Source organism: Telopea speciosissima, chromosome 10 (genome assembly GCF_018873765.1).
Source record: "Telopea speciosissima isolate NSW1024214 ecotype Mountain lineage chromosome 10, Tspe_v1, whole genome shotgun sequence".
Classification (NCBI taxonomy): Eukaryota; Viridiplantae; Streptophyta; class Magnoliopsida; order Proteales; family Proteaceae; genus Telopea; species Telopea speciosissima.
Window position 1 is genome coordinate 55,540,929 of NC_057925.1, and position 23,939 is coordinate 55,564,867.

The window sequence follows — 23,939 nt, forward strand, 5'->3', positions numbered from 1 at the left end:
CTTTCTTTAATTTCTTCTTATTTTTATATTCAAAAGCTATCGATTTTATTGTTATTTATATTATTTATTATTTTTTAAGGGAAAAGAAACCTACCTGATTCTTGCACAGTGTCTAGACACAGGACTGCATGAAATGATCGTCACATTTTCAAAAATTTTCACATTTTGATGGGGTGTGCAGTCATTTCATGCAGCCTTGTGTCTGAGTGCAGGGACTACAATCGCACGTAATCAGATAGCGTTCTTTCTCCCTTTATTTAGTTATTCTTTTCTTCCTCTTCTTGCAATTCGAAACCACTTCCAATATTGATCCTATACCAACTCATTTTTTATCCGATATGAAATCGATTCATATCATATTGATATTGATAATACGATATGCGATATATCGCTATGATGATCGCACCATATCACGATGGGATCGCGCCATAGTGTTATCCCACGGTATGCTGTAATCTGATTGCGATATGGCGTGATCCGATCGTGATATCAATGTTTTGCCGACCATTCTTCTTCGTCATGCAACCGAATCCACTTTCAATATCGATCCAATATCAACTCGTTATTGATTCGATACGATACCATACATGATATATGGTGATCATGTCATATCGTGGATTGCGCCATATTGTGGATCGCGCAATATCGCGATATAGCACGAACCTACGACAAACATGACATGATCAACAATAAGACGTGTTCAGCATAGTGATATGACGCGATTGTGCTGCCGATATTGACTTTTTAATAATACTAAAAAAATAAAAAGCTAAAAATAAGAAATGATTGAAGAGATAGAGAAATTGGGAGACCACATAAGAGAGAGCAGCCCTTGCATCCTCTCCAACACACGTGACTCATGGAGAGACCTCACTAGGAGATCCCCAGCGACTCCCCGCACTAGAGAAGAGTCAAATTCTCTAGTAAACCATTCGGTCCAAACTACTAAAAGCTAATTTCAAAATCATTTATTTAAAGGTCATATTCAGTGCACAAGGTTCTTGCGTTTAGTAGAATTTATTATATAAAAATAAAAAAATAAATAAAACAAACCATCAATAGAAACAAATCCTTAGAATTTTCTTGCCCATCATTTATGCTAAGTGCAGTATAATGCTTCACTACTTCTATCCAAAAAAAGACGAGACAAACATCTCATTAGTACAATTTTAACTTGAAATAAGTAGTTGAAGTAACTAGAATTAAAAAAGATGTCATTTTATATTTATCTTCATTTGAGGGCATTTTATAATTTATATTTAGGGCAAGAGATCTCTACTTGGTCACATGGTCTCTACACAAGCGTTTCGACCAATGGCTAAACACGCCTGGGTATCTATCCAAGGGGGCAGAGGCATCATCTCATGGTGTCCTGTGAGAGGGCATAAGAAACACCATCAAGTAGAGATTTTTTCTTTCCCATTATATTTATCTCCTTTTGATGGTATTTTGGTATTTTATATTCATCTTCAAATACAAAATTGTATTTTTGTAATTTTATGCTATATTTGGTTGTCAAGAAATGAAAAGAAGAGAAAAGCATAATAAGATAAAAACTATGATGACACAATGATTGATTTATGTGTCTCTCTCTCTACTCAAATTCAAAAAACAAAAAAAAATTCTTTCCTTTTCCAGCCATTTATTGTCAACCAAATATGATTACTTCCTCTACTCATTTTAAGTTGAAAATGTATCAATAAAATGTTTGTTTGGTCTTCTATCACATGCACAAGCTCATGTACGGCATGTGACAAATAATGAAGTTTTTTCTAGACTCCAGGTTTTTTTAATATTTTTTGTAGTTATATTCTCCTGATTATTTTGAGTTGGAATGTGGCGGTTTACATTCCCCATACTAAGAAGTATCTTGTTCACCACGTCTATAAAGTAAATCCAAATGTTATTTTTTAATGTGAGACTCTCTCTCTCTCTCTTCCTAAGCCCAATACTTGAGAAATGCCATTTCTTATTTTAATTTGGAAGAGATTTAGAGTTTCAGGGTCACCCTTAACCTATAGTCAAATAGATAGAGGACCCCGCTCATTTCTCACTCATGGTTGCAGGTTTGGCCTTTGCCTTTCTTAAGAAGCTTTAGTTCAGTTATTACGGACCATAATCATATAGTTTTGCAATTATACCACTGCTAATATTGTTCCTTTTAAGAAGTTATTTCATTTTCAAGCAGCATAGCTGTATGACCCTGCTTTTAGGGCACTTTTAGTTGAAAATATGTAATGTGATGGGTGACTCTAATATTATGGTTAATTGGACAGGTTTAGCTAGGTCCCTTAAGAGGCTGGAATATCTTTGTTTTTGGTCACATGGAGGGGCTTAAAGCTACGTTTTTTCATATTTCTCTTTTTGTGGGATGAGTCCAACGGTTCTAATTATATTTCCAGCCAACTCGGATTATCTCTTATTTTGGTCACAGGACGAGTAAAGTGGTTCTGACATCTTATTGCTGCTTTTGAATATGAAAAGATTCTTCAATGGATTCTAGATGCCAAGGAGATGGAGATGTTCGGGATAAAAATATCTAAGCATAAATATATTAATGATAGCGATCGTAAAACTAGGTTGCCACGCCGTGACTTGACATAATATTAGGAAGCATAGAATTAAGCTCTTAAATTATACCCTTCCCTTAAGTCCCCCCGTGATATCCAAAAATCTCATCCACACAAATACATCTGTGTGTGCACTTTCATGCCCGACAACCAACCACCCCCAACCCCAGTGGCACTGGCGTGGGGGCTACACGACTGGTTACCGATCTCTTGCCCTTAAATAAATCCACAATAAACCCTTGAAGTATGTACAGCTGGCAAAAGAATTTACTGACTTGGAAGAAAGAAACAATAGCCCAAAATGAAGATCAAAATGAAACCAAGGAATTGAAGAGTGTTTCAGAATTCCACTGAGATCAGACAATTTATCATATCCGATTCCAATTCCAGAGACCACGAATCTAGGTGCTCTGTAAAGGGATGATTTGAATTATAAAATTTCCAAGTGGGTTGATCACAGCTACGGGGCCTAGCTCCATTCCTGAGTAGAGATCCCATTGAAGCAGTAGAACCCCAGATAACAGTTACCAAACTTGAGCGACGAATAAAAAAGTAAATCATATTTTGATCTGGTAATAATATGTTTTACTACTAATATTGGCCAAACCGTCCAAACTCCAAAGAGACACATAAAACTAAAACAGTTTTTCCTCTTAAAGAGGATCAAAACCATCCAAAGAGTGGAGCATTACATTTCAAGAAGTGAGCTCAAATACCAAACTAATAGCTGGAATACTTCCCGTTAAATAACAAGAACCACATTCAATGTATTTAATAACAAAAATGTTTACGCTTCTGAGATTCATAAAAGGTTTCCCTTCTACTAAGATTAAAAAAACTACTTCCCTAAAATAAAATATTAAGCTCCCATTTTACTTTACAGACACATGATATCATAGTTTCTGCTATTAATTCAGCAAATCCTTGAAAAGCTAACATTCAAACTAAGACCTAGTTCCTTTCTAAATGATTCCCTAGCACGTGGCACCAAATGGCATTATATACTAAAATTACCTAATGACCTGATCCACAGGTTAAAAAAAAAACTGTATTAAGAATCTCTCTACAACAAAACACAGAATCAAACACTAGATTTGATCTTCTGAACTAAGATCTAAATATGGTGAAACCCAACAAAGATATCCAGCTATAAAACTTAAAATCCATCTAAACATGCAATAGAGATTAACATAATAATAAAAGGAAAAATAAAAAAACACAAACGCCTACCAACCGTCAATCTGCTGCAAACATCAGTCAAAAACGGTTAGTTGTAACTATGTGCAGACATTACCCAAAATAATGAAATCACAAAAAAAAATAACAATTAATTTTCTGGCCTGAATAAACTCTGCCCTCTATCACACAACAGAAGGTTTATCGTCCACAGACAGCAGTTTCAAAAATATGGTACCTTCTATAAACATCAAAATTAAGTTGGTGGCTTGAATTCACTTCTGCTCTCTATCACAGCTTTCTTTCTCGTCTCAAAGTCAACCCTGTCCAGATCAAATGCAGTTCCTAAATACCCATAAAAGATTCTTTTCTTTTCCCCTGTCCTCTCATCCACCTTCACCAGATTTGGATTATTTTCATCATCCTTGCCTGGTTGCGAAGACTCTGTAAGAGCCCAGCATTGACGACCATGGTTATCCCTCTCGAAGAATTCCGCCAGTCGAATGGCTTCCTTGAGGCCTGACATATCAGCAGCAAATTTCACCAAGCTAATGCCTAGATGACCATCCTTTCCATACAAGGACTTGACCTTCCCACCGCCAAAACCAAGATCTAGAAGCCATAAAGAAAGGTAGAACCAGAAATATTTGTTAAAGTTGAATTCCAACGTTTCAGGTGGTGATATTCACTTTCAAATACATAACCTCCTCCCAAAAAACGAATTAAGTACAAAATCACCAAGGTTGGAGTGCCACTGGTGAAGCACTGACAGCTACGTTTTTTTATAAGATGGCTTCCAATTGTAACAACAAACCTCTACAATTAGAAACTACTCAAAAGTAACTATTCTTCCTGTAATTCAGAAACTAATAGGTAGGCCAAGATATTAGCCACCGAAAGAAGAGACAGCAAGAGAGATGTTCAAGTGAAAGGATTTATGTTTCACTAAAAGAACAGAGCCTCTAGCTAAAATTCAAGAAACTACTAATCGATCCACAAACCAAGCATATGACTCAGAAGGCTGGCTTGATATCTAAGACCACTAAATAATATGATGATGTGAGCATCACATGCAGCACCTCTGGATTAGCAAGAAATTATATTCCATATGTTAAAAATTAATGCCATCAGAAAGGGAAGAAAGAGGCACATTCAACCCTAAATAAATGCAAGCCAATCAGAGAAAACCACATCAGAGGAATTCTCCAACATATAGCTAAAATACGAGAGCCAAAAGTCTCGCTCAAAGCTGCAACTTAAGAATCTAGCAGCACTAAAATCCAGGCAAGCAAAGATGATCTTATTCGAAGGGGAGCAGTTTCCAACTACTTTAAAACCGACTATCCATTTGGCCAAATCAGGGCATCAATAACCTAAAATATACCACAAAAGAATCAGATTGTCAACAAAAGAAACTCATGGAAACTGAAATGAGGGTAGGCAGCTGTATAATGGCGCTACCAGTACAAAATAGGTCACGAAATAGTACGCATATAACTGCCACAAGTACAACCAGAATGCAAGACTAGTCTATACACTAATGCTCCGTTAGGTTGTAAGTAAAGGGAAGGGAAGGGCAGGGGAAATTTTATTTAACAATGGAAAAGGAAACTTTTGTATTTATTATCTAACATCATTGTGTAGCCTACTTAATCTTACCATATTTAGTAATTGGATTTTTCAGTGTAATCTTTATTTTACATTAAAGGAAATTGATTGTTCAGTGAAGTAACATTTAATAACCAAATTTGGAATGATTTGGAGTTTGTTAGACAACACTATTACTCTATTAGGCAATTATAACAAATGTTTCTTTTTTAGGTTTCGGAATTTCAATTCCCATCCCATTATTTCCCTTGGAACCAAACAGAGCCTAAGCAGAGAAAGACAATAACAAGAGAGTAAGTTCCTAGTAGTGACATTTTTTTGCACTGATAAAAAGGCAAATCACTAATTAGTTGAGGAAAGTAGGAAACAAAATCTGAAAACAAGCAGAAGGTAGCTGCCGAGAGAAGAGTCCCTACAGTACACATAAAAAAGTATTAATGGTGTCTTGAGAGCAAAGAGATGATTAACACGCACTTCAGATTTGTCAATGATCTTCATCACCGGTAGACTAAAATGAAAATTCTAATTGCAGTCCAAACATGGATTTTGGAATCAGAATCGGATCAGGTGAATCACCCGATCAGATTCAGAGGTGACCGGATCGGCCAACCTAAGCAATCCATCTATAATACTCTACAATGCACCTTCATCCTCCAATGAGCATTCAATCTTTGCCAAGTGCCTGGGTTTTTCAAGGGCAACGCACAAATCATTTTGGTTCTATTCTAAAGGGAGATTCTCTGGCTAGAGAATTAGCAAGCAACATTGCAACTCCGAACTCGGACTTTTCCCCCTTTTCTGCGATGTCAGTGGGGTCACCGGATCTCAACCCCCCCCCTTCTTTGATCTCTACTGTGACAATGCCATCCCTTCCCCTCCCCTTGCTCTTCCTCCGTTAACCCTTCCAGAAGCATCTAAACGTCCCCAACTAACCCTTCTATTGCCAATCTCATCACCCACAAGAATGGAAGTCCAATTTTAAGAGCCCCCAGGCCATCTCTTCCAAGCTTCTCTGCAACTTTGCCAGAGATGAGCAAGCCCCCACACAAGCACAACCGTCTGTACATGGAAGCGAGGCCCATGGAGGAAGGGTCTTGTAGAGATCATTGATGAGGGTCATAATGGTCCCATGGACAACCCGAAGGCTCTTGCAAAGATCTTGTCTGAAAATTTTGGTTGGGCAAAGGATCTTGCCTAGAAGATCTGGTGTTTTGGGCCTGAGACCACTAGACCACACATGGTAATTGACATGCGCAAGGGAAGACAATATCTGAATGACATCAAGATTTCAGTTGTTGTTTTCCAGTGGGCATCAAAGGAAGGAACATTGACTAAAGAGAACATGAGAAGTATTGCCTTTGAGGTTTGTGATGTGGTGCTGCATGCCAATCTCATCTACAAAGGAAGTGGTCAGATCATTCCAACTACCAGGAGGGTCATCTATGCTTCTCAACTAATTGCCCAACCCAAGATTCTGGAACCAATCTACCTGGTCAAGATCCAGGCACCAGAGCAGCAAGCACTTGGCAGTATCTATGGTTTTCTAAGCCAAAAGGATGGCCATGTCTTCGAGCAACTGCAAAGACCAAGTACCCTGCTTTACAAACATCAAGGCTTACCTCCTTGTCCTTTATTCATTCATATTCTCAATCCTTTATTCATTCATATTCTCAAGTACGCACAGAATTGCAACCTCAAGTCAATCCTTCACTCATATGAGGAATTATTAGATGCCTTCAAGGGGTTGCATTTAGAGTACGAAAAAGTGCAATAAATGTACAAGGACTTGAAATCCAAGGCCTTAACATATGCTCTGAAAATGATTCCTTGAAAGAGTTACTAGAGACTTTGTGGGCTCATAAGGAATTAATTGAATCAAATCAAGTGGGCAAGCCTTGGCGCAACAGTTATGTTGCACTATTGCAACCTGTTGGTTGCGGGTTTGAAACTTGGAAACAACCTCTCCTGCAAAGCAAGGGTGGTGCGTACATTAGCCCATCCCAGACCCTGCAGTAGCGGGAGCCTCATGCACCAGGACGCTCTTTTAGATGAATAGCTCACTAATGGTCTTAATGTTGTTAATATTGTTCATGATCATATATGTTCTTTGTGTAGTTCTACAAATAAAATAATTTCTCACAAGTCTTACGCATAGTTACCTAACAAAAAATGCTAAGGCTGTGGAAGAAGGGGACATTTGAGATTTTAGTGTCACCAAAGGACTAACAAGACTTGACCCAATTTAAAATGAGTACCAAAGAGTTGCTTGACAAATTTGCAGGATCAAGGAAGGAACAAAGAAGACTTGGTCCCCACAAGTCAAAGTAAAAACTTAAATGGGAACCAAAGGTATCATGTAGTGAAGGTTGAAGTTGGGACTTCACCCAATCTCACCTAGCTTTATATTTTCCCTTATGCTTGCATGCTTAGATTTGGATTTATGTTGCATGTTTGGCTGTTAGCACAGTTTTTGTGTTTGTCTTCTTTTGTAATGATAAATTGATAAGATGGTATGTGGGTACATCTTCATTTTTTGTTGTTTGTATATTCTCTAGGCTTATTTTGTAAGGGGTTTTTATATTATTAGGTTATTGGTCAAGTAATGGATGGCTAGTATTTGTGGTCTAGAAAAGGGAGTTTCTAGTTATTTTAGTCAATAGGTAAAAAGGGTCTTGCCCAATCGGAGTTACATTGAGTTCAATGTGGAGTCCATGTAGGGTCAATACCTAGTAATTTAACATGATTGGGATTAATCAAAGTCGGGCCATACATATTAGTTGTGACGGAATACTATTGCAAAAACAATTATTCTTTCACTTTATGGCAGGAGAAAAGGCATGATTATGAGAACAGAAATCCTTTCCCTTCGTTTTATTTTCTAATAGTTGATTTAAATTATTAGCTCTTAATTTCTCCATTCTTATGCAAACGTTCAGAGGGCTTTTCAGATTCCTGTTTGGGTAAAAACCTTCTTTCTACCATTGCAGGAGCTATGAAAGATTCTGGTCTGAAATTTATTCCAAAAGCCCTGGTGAGGGACTTGCTGCTATGGTTTCGCTTTACAGATAGAGTTATTAATCTTGAGGCTAGATTAGGTAGGTATTCCCACTCTTCTATTGATTATGGTTGAGACTTTTACAAATATTCTCCCGAATTTCCATAGTCAGTAGTTGTGGCACTAAAAGCTTGAGTACGGAAAAGCTCAAGTCTGGTGCTTTAGTTTTGGAACTCTGTAGAATCCGTCGTCCTTAAAAACGAGTCAAATAGAGCTGGTTTGAGGGCGAATTGCCGACAAATTTTTTGACTGAATTTCAATTAAATTCCCACTGTCTCTCTGTGTTCCTTATGGCTGCTTTCAGGAAATTCTGTAACTTTTTTAAAGCCCATTTAATTAATCAATACTTTATTTCAACAGGACCTAGAATTCCACATGTCATCCTAAAAGTTTCATCGAGTTTGGATGCTAATTTTGTGAGGATCGGTACTGTGACAACCATCTTGCACCTTTTGATAAATAACTCTGAACACATATTTTTCTAATTAGCAGACTTGGTGTATATACTGGAAATGAATTTGGAAAGTTGCTCTTGAGTGAAATTTTCTAATTTGGATAGGCCTTTAACAAACAATTTTTCAGTGGTAACGAACAGATTATACTGATAAAAGAGTTGGATTTCCTCACCTCTAGTTTGCATCAAGAGTTGAATAATACCTCAAGTGGTATCTAAATGATGCAGTTATGCGTAGGAATTAGGACTTGTCCTTTTTTTGTAATTTTCTTTCATTAATTTATCTTTTGGTAGAGTCGTAGATAGAATTAGAGTAGAGTTTGTTTCCCTTTGAGTTCCAGCTAGAGTTAAACTCTATTTCAGTTTCAAAATAGGAATAAGATTCCTTTTCTTTTAATTCTATAAAAGAGCATGTACTCCCACGATGGAGATTAGAGTTTTTGGGAATTAAATTTATTTTTGGCTGAAAGAAATGGATGCCGTGAGCTGCGCATACCTGATACCTCTCTCTTGTCTTCGTTTCTTATTCTCTCTCCTTCGCTTGAATCAGTCCGGTTCTTCTACCAAGTTGGAGCTCTATTCTAAATCTCATATTTCTTCCTCCTCCACTTCTTTAGTTTCAGATTTTTTTAAAACTATTCTGTTCTCTGTTTCTGGGTGGTACTTGTAGTCCCAACTGTCAGAGTTCGATCTTCACCGTAACTGAAAAGTTTGACACGTAATTTTGGTCGAGGGTAGGGTTTGCATATGCGATACAAACCCCAGAGTATCATGCTGGTCAGACCCTTCTGTTGAGAGTTGCAGAGTTGAAACTATTGATGGTTCTGTTTTACCGCTAGTTATTACTTCAATGATTTTTTTATTAAATTCTGATTGCTGTTTTGGGTTGTGATCTGGTGGATTTCAGAGATCTGTGAGGTGGTCCCTTGCCTTAATATTTCGAATCCATTGGTGTTCAAATCAGGGAGTTAACTGTGTCGTAATAGCTGCAGGTTCTACCGCACTTGCTGTTTGTCAAGAGCTAGAAGAAGGTACTGTTCATAAATTACAGAACAGCCCCTTCTTCTAAAGTTGCTTTTAATCTATCCCTCTTTGAGTTATCTTCCAAAATTACCCTCTGTCTAATAATCTTATTCTAGCTTAGATCTAATTCTGCCTTATCTTCCAAAAAAGACTTTCCACTGCTCACATTATTTACAGTTTTGCCATTGCAACTTTGAATTGGGTTTTGAGTTTCTATTTAATTACAAAATTGCCATCGCTTCTTTTACTTGGGTTAAAATTGTTTGAGTAGGTCCACAAGCTATCCAAAAGGGGTTTCAGAACCCAGGATCCGCATCACTAAATATAAACCCTCCTAATTAAATAGGCACACAAACACCAACCAAACAGCAGATCAAATGCGAAAACTAATTCCAAATGCACACACAATGCACCCTCTGAAAATCCTAGCCTATTCCCTTAGAATAATTCAAACAACTGAAAAGAACAGGGAATTTCACTCACATTTTTTCTCATTATTTATCAATCCTTGTTGAATTGATCGTAACCCCCAACTTCTCTTCTCCAATTGACAAGTTAATTTGGAAAGCATAAATCATAGTTGTCACGGTGCCTACGCGAAACAAGGCAATTGAAAGGGCCAAAAATTAAGGCGACACCAGCAAGGTGCTGCCTAGGTGACCAAGGCACCAGTTCAGGCAACGCCGCACTGACACCTAGGCTTGACAACTATGGTCAAGCCATAAATAAACATTTTCTAGAACATAGTTCACAAGACCATTAACTTCTAGTAAAAGAAGTTGGACTTTAACATGCAGATATAATAACTTATAATACCTTGGCCCCACACAGTTCTTACACTTGTTTTCGTTCCACTGATCCTTGATGTAACCAAATAGTAATTGGGAATTCACTACCTTGCCCCCCCCCCCACAGTTCTTACACTTGCCATCGCACCATCACACTTATCTTTAATTATGTCCACATTTTTTAATTGAAACTCTTCACTTCTCTAGTACTTTCCAAATTAACTCTTTAGGGACTCTGTCATAATCTTTTTCAAAGTCGATCAAACAAATCTTATGACAGAGTCTCGAGAGAATCTGGAAAGTACTAGACAAGAGAAGTGTTTCAATTAAAACATGTGGACATAATTAAAGATAAGTATGATGGTGCGGTGACAAGTGTAATAACTGTGGGGGCCAAGGTAGTGAATTCTCAATTACAATTGGATTACATCAGGACAGCTTTAAGCCTTTATTTGTTTGCAATTATCATGGATGATTCAACCACAGACATTCAAGATGAAGTTCCTTCAAATGACCAAGTGGTCACGGGTTCGAGTATGAAAACAGCCTCTCTGCGAAAGCAGGGGTAAGGTTGAGTACATTATGACCCTCCCCAGACCCCGCAGTGGCAAGAGCCTCGTGCACTGGGTACGCCCTTGGTATATGCTTTTTGCTGATGATATTGTTTTCATGGATGAGACAAAAGCAGAGATTAACGCCAAGTTGGGAGTTATGGAGTTCAACCTTGGAATCAAAAGATTTTAAGATACGTAGAACGAAGACAGAGTATATTGTGTGTGACTAGGACGGATAATGAGGTGGTGAAAATTGATGAGAGGGAGATTCCGCAAAGTGATTATTTTAGGTATTTGTGCCCAACCATAAATAAAGGTGATATAAAGGATGATATTTCACAGACAATTAAAATAGGGTAGATGAAGTGGAGAGAGGTGCATCTAGAGTGTTGTGTGACGTATTCACTTAAAACTTAAAGGAAAATTTTATACGGCAATCATACGACCGGCTATGATGTATGGTGTGGATTTTTGAGCAATTAAAAGTAAGGAATGATCATATTAGAGCTGATTTAGGAGTAGCTTTGCTACATGACAAGAAACGAGAAAGTAGTTTGAGGTGGCATGGCCATGTTCAACGGAGGCCTTTGGATGCTGCAGTACAGAGAAGTGATTTAATTCAGATTGAAGGAACTAAAGGTAGAACTAAAATGATCTTAGGAGAAATGGTGAGGAAAGACATGCATAGCTTAGGCCATGTATCAAGTATGACGTCAAATATAGCTGATTAGAGAGCAAGGATCCATGTAGCCGACCTCATTTAGTTGGGATAAGGCTGAGTTGTTGTTGTTGTTGTTGTGTATAATAACTTATCCAAGAGTAGAAAGTGATCTAAACAAACTAAATAATACAAAACAAAGATCCTAACAAACAAACACCTAATAGACACTACCCAAAATATTGTAATATCAGGGCAGAATCAACTCATGTAAGATTCATAAAAACTCCATTTCAACCCTCTCATGATACAATCACCAGAAACTCTCAATAAGTAGAAAACCAAAATTCAATGTAAAACTTGCAGCAGACTTATAGAACACATTCTTGAAGCAGCTACACCAGAACATAGCGGAAAACTTTGAGCTAATTTATGGATAACAAACAAATGCTGCAAACATATAAATTTGCTGCCCTAGGGACAAACTGATTTTAGTACAATTTTAAAAAAAAAAAAAAAAAAAAACTGAAAAAAATATCTAAACACTTCAGGCTGAGGAGATGAATCACTAACTTCAGACACAAAACAAAATTTCCACAACCGCAATGATGTTCATCTCAAGGAGTTCTAAGAAAACATAGCTAGTTAAAAAATATAGGAAGGAATTATACCTCTAAGTTTATATTCCATTGCTTTATTTCCCATACCCTCCATGCGGCCATCTTTTCCCCTTCCAGAATTCGTATTGTGTATGATCACCACAGGAGGCCACATAATCAGATCATCCTTGTTTGCTGCTGCTGCCTCAGCAGAAAATGACTGGTAAGCCTTTGAGTTTTCAGGAGGGTTTGCATAGTTCCACCCCATAAGAACACACAAGGCCTTGTGCAAGCCAAGATGATCCACATGCAAGTCAGAATTCTGTGAGTTGAACGCGTGCATTATAAGACCATGCATATCTGGAAAATCTTTAGATGCCCTGTAGTTTCACACACAATGTGCATTGAACAACAAATAATTCAGCTTTCTAACTCTAAAATCACTTCAATAATAACCTATCATGGTTTGAAAATCTACACCAAGGAATCCAAGGAACTGAGGATGAAGAGTAAGGTATCAAATATAAAGCCAAAACTTCAATGCCAGAAGCTACGATAGTAACATAGTTTCAACCTTTGAATAGGTATACACACCCAGACAATTAAAAATGTTGACCCTCCATAAGTAATTTCACCAGGAAATCCACATGCAAATAAGAAGGAACATAACAGAATCCCAACAACGAGGCACCTTGAAAAGTGAATCATGTAAACTCACATTCACAAATTATATAAGGAAAAGGAAAGCCTATTAAGTTATCTAACAACAAAATCAGCAATAATCCTCTATAATCTATAGTCAAATACATTTCCTAATATGATATCATTTCTGATTACAGAAGCAACATGGCTACAAAAAAGAAAACTACAAAGGTCAAAGGGGGCACCTGTAGTACAGAACTATTAATCACATAACCCAAAAGCAACAACATTACAGCTTTTAAAGCAGCACAGAACTAACATAACTATGACTGACAACCTATCAAAGAGCAATCAGATTAAATGTACCAGACAGGATGGACATACAACGATCAGAACCATCGATTATCCTAGTTATAATCGTAGGAACTAGCAATTATTAGAACCACCTTGTGCAGGAAACTATTGACCAAGTCAAAGAATGCTCAGAGCATCCAGCTGAACCATCAAACCATATAATCGGACTAGATATAATAATATCATGGGTCAAGCCAGATCAGAATAGAGAACAAACCCAGAAATCAATAAGTCAAGGCAATACGGCAATTTTTGAAAACCACAACCACCAAAATAGCTGAAAATGACGAGAGTGACCCACAAGCCTAATCGTTACTTACATATAACCAGTATATCTTACAGATAACATTCTTTTAGTCTAATGTTGCGTAACAGTTTGACCATTCAGACAAGACAGTCGGACCATTAAACCGTTCTGCTGCTGGCTAAAACAGTTCATTCTCCCTTCCGTGTTACACTCTAAACATAAGATATCAAAAAGTGGCAGTACCGATTACGCAGAAGTATAATTACCCCGTGTAACAAATTAAAGATCACAAGCTTAAAACATACATAATCCTGTTCTGAAAAGATTGCCAACAACTATTTCCTCTGATAAGATGAACTCAAAATCCTCTTTGCAGAAGAAGTTTGCACCAAAAAACACACACCGAGCACAAACTTCAGAGAGATGTCATATAGCGGGAAGAAGTTCTATTACAAATTCATAGCACAATGGCGCACCCTACTATCTAAAGGGTGATGATGCAAATTTACTTAACAGATATAAAAAAGGACTAATTCCCAATCAACATTGTTCAAACCCTTCTTCCTTCAATTGGTACACATATTTGGAACAGAATGCAGCTGTCACTATGAAGGCATATTGGTCACACATACTGACATACATAGACGAAACAGCAATATTGAAAACCAAGCATATATCTGCAACAGTTTAGCAGATACATACCAAACACAACGACTTGTATATAACCTATTATAAAGCAACTGTTAAGTAACTCACTACCCTCTTAAAATCTAATGTTCCCATAATGAGTGTACGATACCAAGTACAAACACCCATACAATAGCACACACACATCATACAAGTTTGAAGCAAAAGTATGTAAATCAAAGACCAACGCAGAATCTAAATCAAACCAGATGTAGTTGCCCAATAATGCCAAGCCACACATGGGTACAGAACTTTTCTCCATTCATACAACGTTTGATGGAAATGTCATTGAAGTTGAACCAAACGGAAGAAGTTATGTGAAGTAGTGCAAATATAAAGACGCCATCTAAGACTTAAAATGTTTTTGGACCATGCACAAGCATCGCAGGGAAGATAAATGACAAGCCTACCAAATGGTAGCAGAAAAGACTCTAGGAAAGCCCTCTTCTAAGTTCGAAAAGCAATTCTCTGTTCAATAAGACCATATATTATGACATAATCTTTGAGTCAGCCATCCAGGAATACAATTTCCAGGCACCTTTCAAAACTTAAGATACAAAGGTAGGATACCATGTTTCAGTTTCCCACGCACCCATACATCCCAGGCTGAGTGGGGAAGCAGCAGATCTAAGACAATGCAAGAAAGCCAATCAATCCAAGAATACATAAATGAAGAATAGAAAACCAGAGCCACTCGACACAAATTATGGCAAATGACAGCCACTGCCAGTTGCTAGAAGATGCAAATTGCCAAACCTTAACCAACTGAAAGGAAACTGTAAATAAATATTTGCCACATTTTTCTGCAATAAGCAGAGTAGCATTCATCACAGGTTTGCAAACCTCTATTCTTAAAAGAAATCAAATTGAAGAGGCATAATCACCAAAAAAAAAATTTGAAGAGGCACCTATTTTTGTACATATAATAGGAAATGTGTCTATTTATGTATTAATTTGCCAGCAAAGTTCAGCCATTCAGGCAAAGCACTCTCAGTCCCTCAGTGAACTAGCTGAAAAAGACCAACAAAAAAAATTTATAAAAACCAACACTTCTACATTATTCTACATTATTGTATGCAAAAAGGATTGACCAAAGACCTTCACATGAGTCCAAGCCACAGATAAACAGACAAACATTCACATCAAAGCCGACAATTCAATAAACAGAGGCACTATTCCCCACAACCAAATAGATGCTTCTCAGGTATTCTAGTATAAATAGCACATTAAATTTATCTGGTATGTACTGCATTACAAATCTATATAAAGTAACTAACACTGTCTATCTTGCCTATCAATGAAACTGCAGTCTGATATAAAACCTAAATGCAAGAAGGGATGTAAGTAGGGCTATAAATTGAACAGACCAGCCTCAAACCAATTATCGCTGTTAAAGAGAGAACCAAAAAATGAGAAACAAGAAATTGGTATAACCAAAAAATTGCCTAAAATAAGTGAAGTAAAAAGAGCAGCAACAGCTACCCACTTGGGAGTTCGGATCAAGGTTCCTAGCAACTCTACTTCTCTACAGCTGGGTTGAACTTAAACTGGCCCAGCTTCCTCATATGCAGTCCTAGATGTATGCTGTACAATGAAAATAAGTATTTATTGGGCACTGAAAGAAAGGGGCTGGGGGAGTGGGAAGAAGCCAACACTAGAGAAATAATCCAAATTTGGGTTTAGAAACAGTAAACTTGCAAACAAAATAAGAAAAAAGGTGAGCATTCAACACTACCTACTTACCAAGACAACCAGTCATTCCATGGAATGTATACACAATCCACTAGAGTACAAGCTATTATTCATCTCCACATAAGCAAAGAAAGAAATAAATGTGTGTGTGTGTGTGTGAGAGAGAGAGAGAACACTAGCTGAGAAAGTTCACTTCCACATCATGCTCAGCATTCAGCAAAAATGCATGTTTTTGCAGCCATAGACAAAACAAAAAATCAGTATGGTAAACGCCATCAATTAATATTTTCTATGCATCCTAAGCAAGGTACTAAAACTCGGAACTCGGTACCAACTTGACCCTTGGAAAAACCGAATCGAGTCGAGATCGAGACTCTCGCCGAGTTGGTGCATTTTTTTTTCAACTCGAAGCCTCAACTCGGTGGGTTTTAGGCCTAGTTTGGGTCTGAAACTTGGTATTCAGCCTATTTTAGGCCATTTAAACACAATGGCACTATCAAATTTTGCAACAACAAAGTCCAAATATGAGTTTCACTTCAGACCATAGGTTGGTAGGTGACAACGTACTAAAATACCCTACTCTACACATAATTCAGTAATAGAAAGCAATCAAAACATTCAATTAATGTAAAACAACTTAAATAAGCATTAGAAATGTTAAAGACTTAAAGTGTACAATACATCAATCTTTAAACAAATGTTACATAAAATGTGATATGTTAATGTATTCAGTCCCAACGTGATCCACAAAGAATTCCCATGTCATAGTGTTGTTGTAGTTTTGCACGTAGTTTGCCACAACACTCATATAAGTGTTGTCATCAACATATGCCAAGTCCCCTATCTTAGGGTATGGAAGAGGCGGTTGCCATGAGGCGTGAGATCCACTGCTACTGTCATATTGAGGCATGTATGGCTGATTTGGGACTGGGAATTTGCGCCGAAAACCAGACCAAGGGCTTTGATTGTCAAACTCATTTGTTGAAAAAAATAGATTTAGGGAAAAATAGTTTACCTTTGAAAAATCCTTCAAATTTGTGATGAATTTTGAAGATGTGTAGTTGAATCCTTCAAATGTGTAGTTGAATCACCTCTCCCAAAGGTCAAGTCTTGAAATCCACAAGTAAAATGAAGAAAGAGCTTCAAATGGGGAAGAAGAGAGTAGTGTTGGGAGCTTTGGACAGAACTCGACCGAGATATGTCAAGTTCTGTCGAGTTAGGTAAGTAAGACAAGAGGTAGATGGGTCGAGTTCTAGGTCAACCCGAGATCTGAGATCTCGCCGAAATAGTGTACTTTTTAATATCATATTGGAACTCGACTCGGTTTCTCAAAAAAACCGAGATCTCGCCAAGTCGAGTTGAGTTCTCGAACCATGATCCTAAGGTCAAAACAGCCAGGAACCAGAAACTAAAAATGGTCAAGAGCCATTAAATTCTATTTCCTGCAAATCATATATCACATACAGATCTAAACCATAAATTCGCTTACAGAAAATCAAGAACAAAGAGGGAAGACCTACTTCAAAAGTCAGAAGACACAGCCATAGATGAAAGGCATAATACAGGCTCAAAATTCAATACTGAATCCCCCCCAGACCCCAGTGTAGGGGAGTCTACATGAATCATGGATGTGTAATAAGGCTCAACTTAGTTTAACAGCAAGTACTTAAACTCTATCCACAAGCAGAACAGTAGGGAAAAGATTCCAGCAAAACAAAGGGGTTTGATTAAAGAACCAGGGCTTGGATCAACCCCAAATTCTGGCCGAGTATGGGGTTAGGGTAGAAGCACATAGCCTCCAAGTTTGGTGGGATCCATCGGTTAGATGTGTTGTTACAGTAGGGAAAATAAAATAGAAAGTGAAAGCCTCAAATTTAGTAACTACCAATATCTAATAATCTGTTGGGCAGATCAACACCAAATTTCAATCGAACGTAAGCTCTGGTCAATAGACACAACCCTCCAAATATCTCATCAAACTGATGGTTAGATTAAAAGATGAGAGTTCAGGTATCAAACTAGAAAGTAGCATCCACATTAGAAGCCTACTATTACAGTCAATCTGAATTGCAGCCGCAGGGCAATAAAAGATGAAAAATGACTTTCAATTGATCTCTACTCACCACCAACAGTAATCCACTTCAATGGCAATGTGAAATGGTAACAAAGCTCCAGAAGTAGACTTCGAACAACTTCAAACAAGTGCTGGGACTGCAAGGACTGGGTAGAAGAAAAGGGGAAGGAGAAGGGGAATATGACCATGGCTTCTCACCTATGGCCAAGGTCAGTATCTCACTAACCAGAAAGGCATCTCACAGCTAAGAAGTTCACAAAAGCAAATCTTCATTCAACTTCAAAATCGTTAAGAGTGACTTGAAGCCTTACAGACCTACTTATATGGATGTAGTCTACATCTAGAAAATAGAAACAAACTAAAATAGCAAGTAGGAACGACTAAAAGAAACCTTCCCATTGTAGAGAGAGGTTCCCTTTTTTACATAAGAAACCTTAGAAATAGAAAGTTCCTAATCTGAAAAATAGAAACTAATACCTATTTTCGTGTATACATAAAATATCTAATGTTTGGGCTTATAGAATTGGCCCATTAGAATAGAAAACTAATTACTTAGCCCACGACCCATATAACTCAGGACTTATATTTGGGACTAACTTATTGAACCGCATGTTCAATTTGACCCAAAAAACTGAACCAAACCCAAATCCGAAAATTATTCTTCTTCCACGGACTGTGATCTGCATCAATGTGCATGCCCACAAAACAAAAAATGCTTCGAAGTATTTTCAAAGAAGGCATTTGTGCACACAGTCCAGTGTAGATAGGCTTCTCTCCATAGGACCCCCTAATTCTGCTGTGTGGTAGGTTGATTCAGTAATTCTGATCATTGGTTAGATAGGGGAGGTCTCGTTAGGCATGTGTCAATTTTTAATCTCATATTCAAGTGTATGCACCCCCGGTGTACTGGGGATGTACAAGTCTACCTGTCAACAAACTTTGGGGCCCATCTGATCATGCCACAAAAAAAATCAACCATGAAGAAAGGCTCTATCCACGGCTGTGAAGGAACCTTTTGCCCTTCAAAGAATACCAACAAAAGCATAAAGCAACACATACAAGACAACCATATAAAGCAATCTAATTGCTCAAAAGTTGCATCTACAAAGAGAGTTGTACCACAACCATAGTTCAAAATCTCGCGAAATTTCGGCGATATTTCGCCAAATTTCGTATATCTCGAGCTGTCCGAGATACGATACCAATCCGAAATGGAAAAATACCATATTTCGACGATATCTCGTGAGATATCGACGAAATATCGTGGACTCACGATATATCGCGAGATATTGAAAAAGTCACGTGCAATATTTCGAATATTTTGGAAATTTCGGTAATCTCGTTTCGAAAATTTCGGAAATCTCGGTCATTTTGGCATTTTACACCCACAAAAAAATACCATATTTCGACGACGAAATTTCGGTATCTCGGAAATTTCGGTCAGACTGAAACACCGAAACGAAACAAGATTTAGTACCATGGTCATAACTGGATTCACCTAGGCTCCAGAAATTCAATAATACAACTGATATACTTACATTAACGAAGCCAAGCAAATATCAAATTGAAAATGATTCATAAACACTACATGCTTTCTTATGTATAAAGCCAATGCAATACCGTGCCATAACATTAAAAAAAAACAGCTCGTTGAGTTCCGCTATATTATGTTCTTTGGTACATTATTCACGGATGAAAACTTATGAACACAACAAAAGGTCGGCAAAAAATCAATTACATTCCATGTAAATAAACAACACAAACATGTCTCATAATGGTAAGTTTAGGCATCTCACACAACTAGAGATAACAGTACAATATTTTTCCATTTTTTAGTGGAGGGGGGGTATTCAAATTCATTAACACACACAAGTTTTCCCGTCCGCAATCTTCATCCTAGATTGCATAAGACGCATAATACCTTAGATGCAATGTAATTCAAGACATCATACCTAAAGTAATAAATCCAAAAGGCTATGTATTGAACACAATTTATTTATTACCCAGTGTCACATCAACACACTAAACTGACATAACATCATATGAAGCTATACAAATTATGTGGAGGGCCACAAAAGTCTTCTCCAACGTCATTATATTTCTCCTTGAACTCATAAACACTACTTGTCTATCAAAGTATATTTGATAGCTCATTGCTCTTCCTTACCACCTTTTTTGTTTCATACCAGCATTTTGTAGCCATGGAAGATGAATACAGAGAAGTGACGTACAATTGCAGCATATCACACTACCAATAAAGCCCCAGCTCCTTTGAACATGCCCTATTAAATAGCATCAACACTACAATTGCTTCTTTTTCTTTTGTGTCTTCCTTCTGTCATGATGACGGATGCATAACTGATATGGCATACTATAATAGAAAATTCAAAATCCTAGCTACAAAGGATAGAATGTGTTCCCAATACATGTTAGAGTTTATTACCAGCAAAACTCCAATATTGGGAATGAGGAAGGAAAGAAAAATGTGACTCCACAGCCAGAAACTAAAATAGGCCGAGGTAAATGGATAATACACATTGACAAATTAAACAACATTACCACGCCGAATTCCCAAACCACATATGCAATCAATAAGCCCCTTGTCTGCAAGACCAGCCAGTGCTAGGTTAGCCAATACTTGTACCTACTAGAGCTTCACCTAAGCTTCCTAGGTGCAAACCACACTATAATCTCCAAACAACATGAGAACTACTTGGTTTCTCTATTTAGCAACTCTCACTTTCAACAATTTACTTATAGGAAGACAGAAGAACTTCCAAAGTGTGGGAAAAAGCTATAAAATCTAATTTTTCCTGCCTTAGTTGATAAATATTGCCAGTCTAGACAATCCTCCATGGCCAAAAGAATGATGACAAACAATATTGAGAATCTATGGATGTGCATTCTTAACTCCCAAACAAAATAATATCCTGGTCTCTAAATAGAAATAACAACACCAAACTAAATACCAAGTACTACTAAATGTACTAAAAGCATTATATTCATGAAAATCACGTGCACAGATTATGATAACAACAAAATGACTTTCCCTTCAAGTTAATTCTGACCATTCTAGAAGCTTCCTTCAAATATCTGTGGCATTCCAGGGGACCAGTAATAATTCCATCATATCCATAAGAATCTTTAACTAGTATCACCTAACTCCAGAAGCTTCAAAACTCTTTACATGAGACCTAACTCCTGCAACTCTAAAAATCTATCAAATCAATCACTTACAGAGCTGACAAGCGAAAATGGCCACCGTAGTCTAAAAACGTATAAGCAAAATGCATGAACAATATGCACCCAACCCACGACACACAAATTAAAAAATTCAATTTTCAGAAAGGTTGACTTTGTACCCTCGATACCATGTAACAGAAAAATAAAATATCCCAAGGGTAACTTGATCCCTATCTCATGGTAGAAAATTCCCAAGCCTCTTCTAATGTCTGAGAATTTTCGGCCATTAACTTCTAAGTTGCCAAGGTAAGTACATAATTTCCATACCATAGACATCAGCATTGAAAACATCCTATGAGAAAAAGAAGCAGATAAGCATATCCAATTCCTAAGTATATCGAACCTGCCACAGGCAAGGCACTGCAGAGGCCCATGCTTCCCATCCTCCACATAATTCTTCCTTTGAGATGCATTCTCATTGATTAACTTTGCGTAATGAAGAAAGGCCTTCTTTAGAGCATGTGGGTCCACATCGGGATACTTGGGACCCAGACCCACATTATCAACGCCATCCCTGGAAGGTATATCATTGTAATCCCCTCCAACCCGCATGTGCTTCGAAGACCTCAAACTCAAATCATCCACTCCCCTGTTGGAGTCCAGTGCATCCCTTCTAAATGGGCTACCTTTACCAGACAAGTAATCAGCTCGGTCGCCAGCGGGATTCGAATTGGGGTTCCCAAACCCCGAGAGCTGCGGTCGCTGCCTAGCCAATTCGTCGCTTTCTCTGCCATCCTTTTCATACTCATCTCCATACTTCCTCTTGAGTGAGCCTTCAGGTGGCACACGCCCATCAAGCCCTAATGAATTCCAGTAATCAAACTGTCCACCACCACGACCAAATGGCTCATTGCCATCACCACGGAATCCTCCCTTGGGACTCAGCCCACCATGATGGAAATGTTTATCAAACCCCAACCCTAGACCACCGGGTCCCAAAGGTAAGAACCTGTTGACCGACGGAAAGTCTTGATAACCCGGTGGAAGAGCAAAGTAAGACCGAACGCTATCATCGGCCAAAACGACGGTACGACGCTCAAGCATGTGAAAGCCATAAGCCGGCGGAGGAGGGGGACCAATGCCAGCCAAGTCCGGAAAAGGAAACGGAGGTCCAGCTCCGCCTGGATGGAAAGAACCAGGGTCTGAAGAAGGGATTGAATCGAGAGGGAGCATCGATGGGCCAGGAGCTGCTGCATCGTATTTAGAGTTCGATAAAGTTTCTGCGGGCTTTGAATCACTGGCTGAGCCCGTATTACGATCGGGATCAGGATTGTTTCCGGATTCCCACCTGCTTTTACGCTGAGACGACGAAGAAGATGACTTGTGGGAGGAGCCCTTAGGGTTACTTCCAGCCGTCATCTTCTCCTTGTGATTCATACAGATGTAAAATTAGGGTTTGGAAAAATCAGTAAGAGAGATGATACAATGACGGAGAAACAGAGGTTGAAGCGAGAAGAAACGTTCCAACCTTCTCGCTTAATAATTACCCCTGTGAAGGGCAGAGATGGGTTACGCATCAGGGGAGGCTTAATACAAGCGCTGGTAAGGAAGAACGTCCATGATTGCCAATTTTGGCAAATGCCTCTCGGTTATCGGATTTTTATCTGCTCCATTTCTCACATGCTCCATTTTGCTCAATTTCCCTTTAGATGAGTGAGACGGCTGATCCAACGATCCGTTTTGAGATAAAAATTTGTACTCTTCTTTTTTAATTAATTTTTGGGAAAATTACACTGTCACCTCCTAAGGTTTGTATTAAATACAGAATGATCCCCTGTGTTTCTAAATTATACAGCCACACCCCCTGAGTGGACTGTGAGTGGATGATGTTAAATAATATATTTTAAATACCAATTTTGCCCTTTTCTAATATTCTGTTAATACTCAGTGAAAAATTCCAACTTTGCCCTCTTCTAAAATTATAAACCAAAACCTATGAGTGAGCGAGGGTAAGAGTGAAAGTAAGAAGGAGAAAACATGGGTAGTCTCTGGTTCCCTTTCTTCCTCCGCCTGCAACTAGTTCCCTTACTTGGAAACCCTCGACCTGGCCGACAATTCTTTGTCTGGTTCCCTACCGACCTCTCTTTCCAACTTCACGCATCTCCGCCGCCTCGCTCTCTCTGGAAACTCCTTCTCAGGCGAGATTCCCACTTTGATTGGCTCTCTCTCTACTCTAGAGGAGCTCTATCTCGACTGGAACCAGCTTCAGGACCCAATCCTCGCTAGCTTCAAGGGCCTGGATAGCCTCAAGAGGTTGGAGCTCCAGGGGAACAGGCTCTCCGACGAGTTACCCGATCTGAGTTCCCTCAAGAACCTCAGTTTCTTGGATGTGAGCGACAATGCGACCTCCGGAGGAGCTCCGGTGGGTTTGCCTAGTTCCCTGGTTGAGATTGCCATGAGGAACAACAGTCTGGAAGGGAATCTCCCTAAGAAAATCAAAATCAGGGATTTGGGGTTTTTGCAGGTGATAGATCGCACTCCACCATCTCCACGATACCTTACAGAGAGGAAAGAA

The 23,939-nt window shown here is 38.4% G+C and overlaps 1 protein-coding gene across 1 annotated transcript; it reads right to left on the bottom strand.

Annotated features, from left to right (window-relative positions):
• Positions 1–3,889: 3,889 nt before the first annotated feature.
• Positions 3,890–22,910, bottom strand: LOC122642485 (protein SUPPRESSOR OF GENE SILENCING 3-like). Its single transcript, XM_043835982.1, has 3 exons — positions 21,768–22,910; positions 12,558–12,865; positions 3,890–4,358 (listed from the first exon to the last, which is right to left on the bottom strand). Exons 1-3 carry the CDS (start codon positions 22,799–22,801, stop codon positions 4,003–4,005), a joined length of 1,698 nt encoding a protein of 565 aa, XP_043691917.1. The 5' UTR covers positions 22,802–22,910; the 3' UTR covers positions 3,890–4,002.
• Between the last annotated feature and the right edge of the window lie 1,029 nt (positions 22,911–23,939).

What these genes read in the sequence shown, in the direction of transcription:
- LOC122642485 (XM_043835982.1), bottom strand. Translation starts at nt 22,801, where the DNA reads ATGAATCACAAGGAGAAGATGACGGCTGGAAGTAACCCTAAGGGCTCC. An exon ending in CAGTGCCTTGCCTGTGGCAG is followed by an intron (nt 12,866 to 21,767) that starts GTTCGATATACT and finishes GTGAAACTACAG; the next exon opens with GGCATCTAAAGATTTTCCAG. An exon ending in AATGGAATATAAACTTAGAG is followed by an intron (nt 4,359 to 12,557) that starts GTATAATTCCTT and finishes TATGGCTTCTAG; the next exon opens with ATCTTGGTTTTGGCGGTGGG.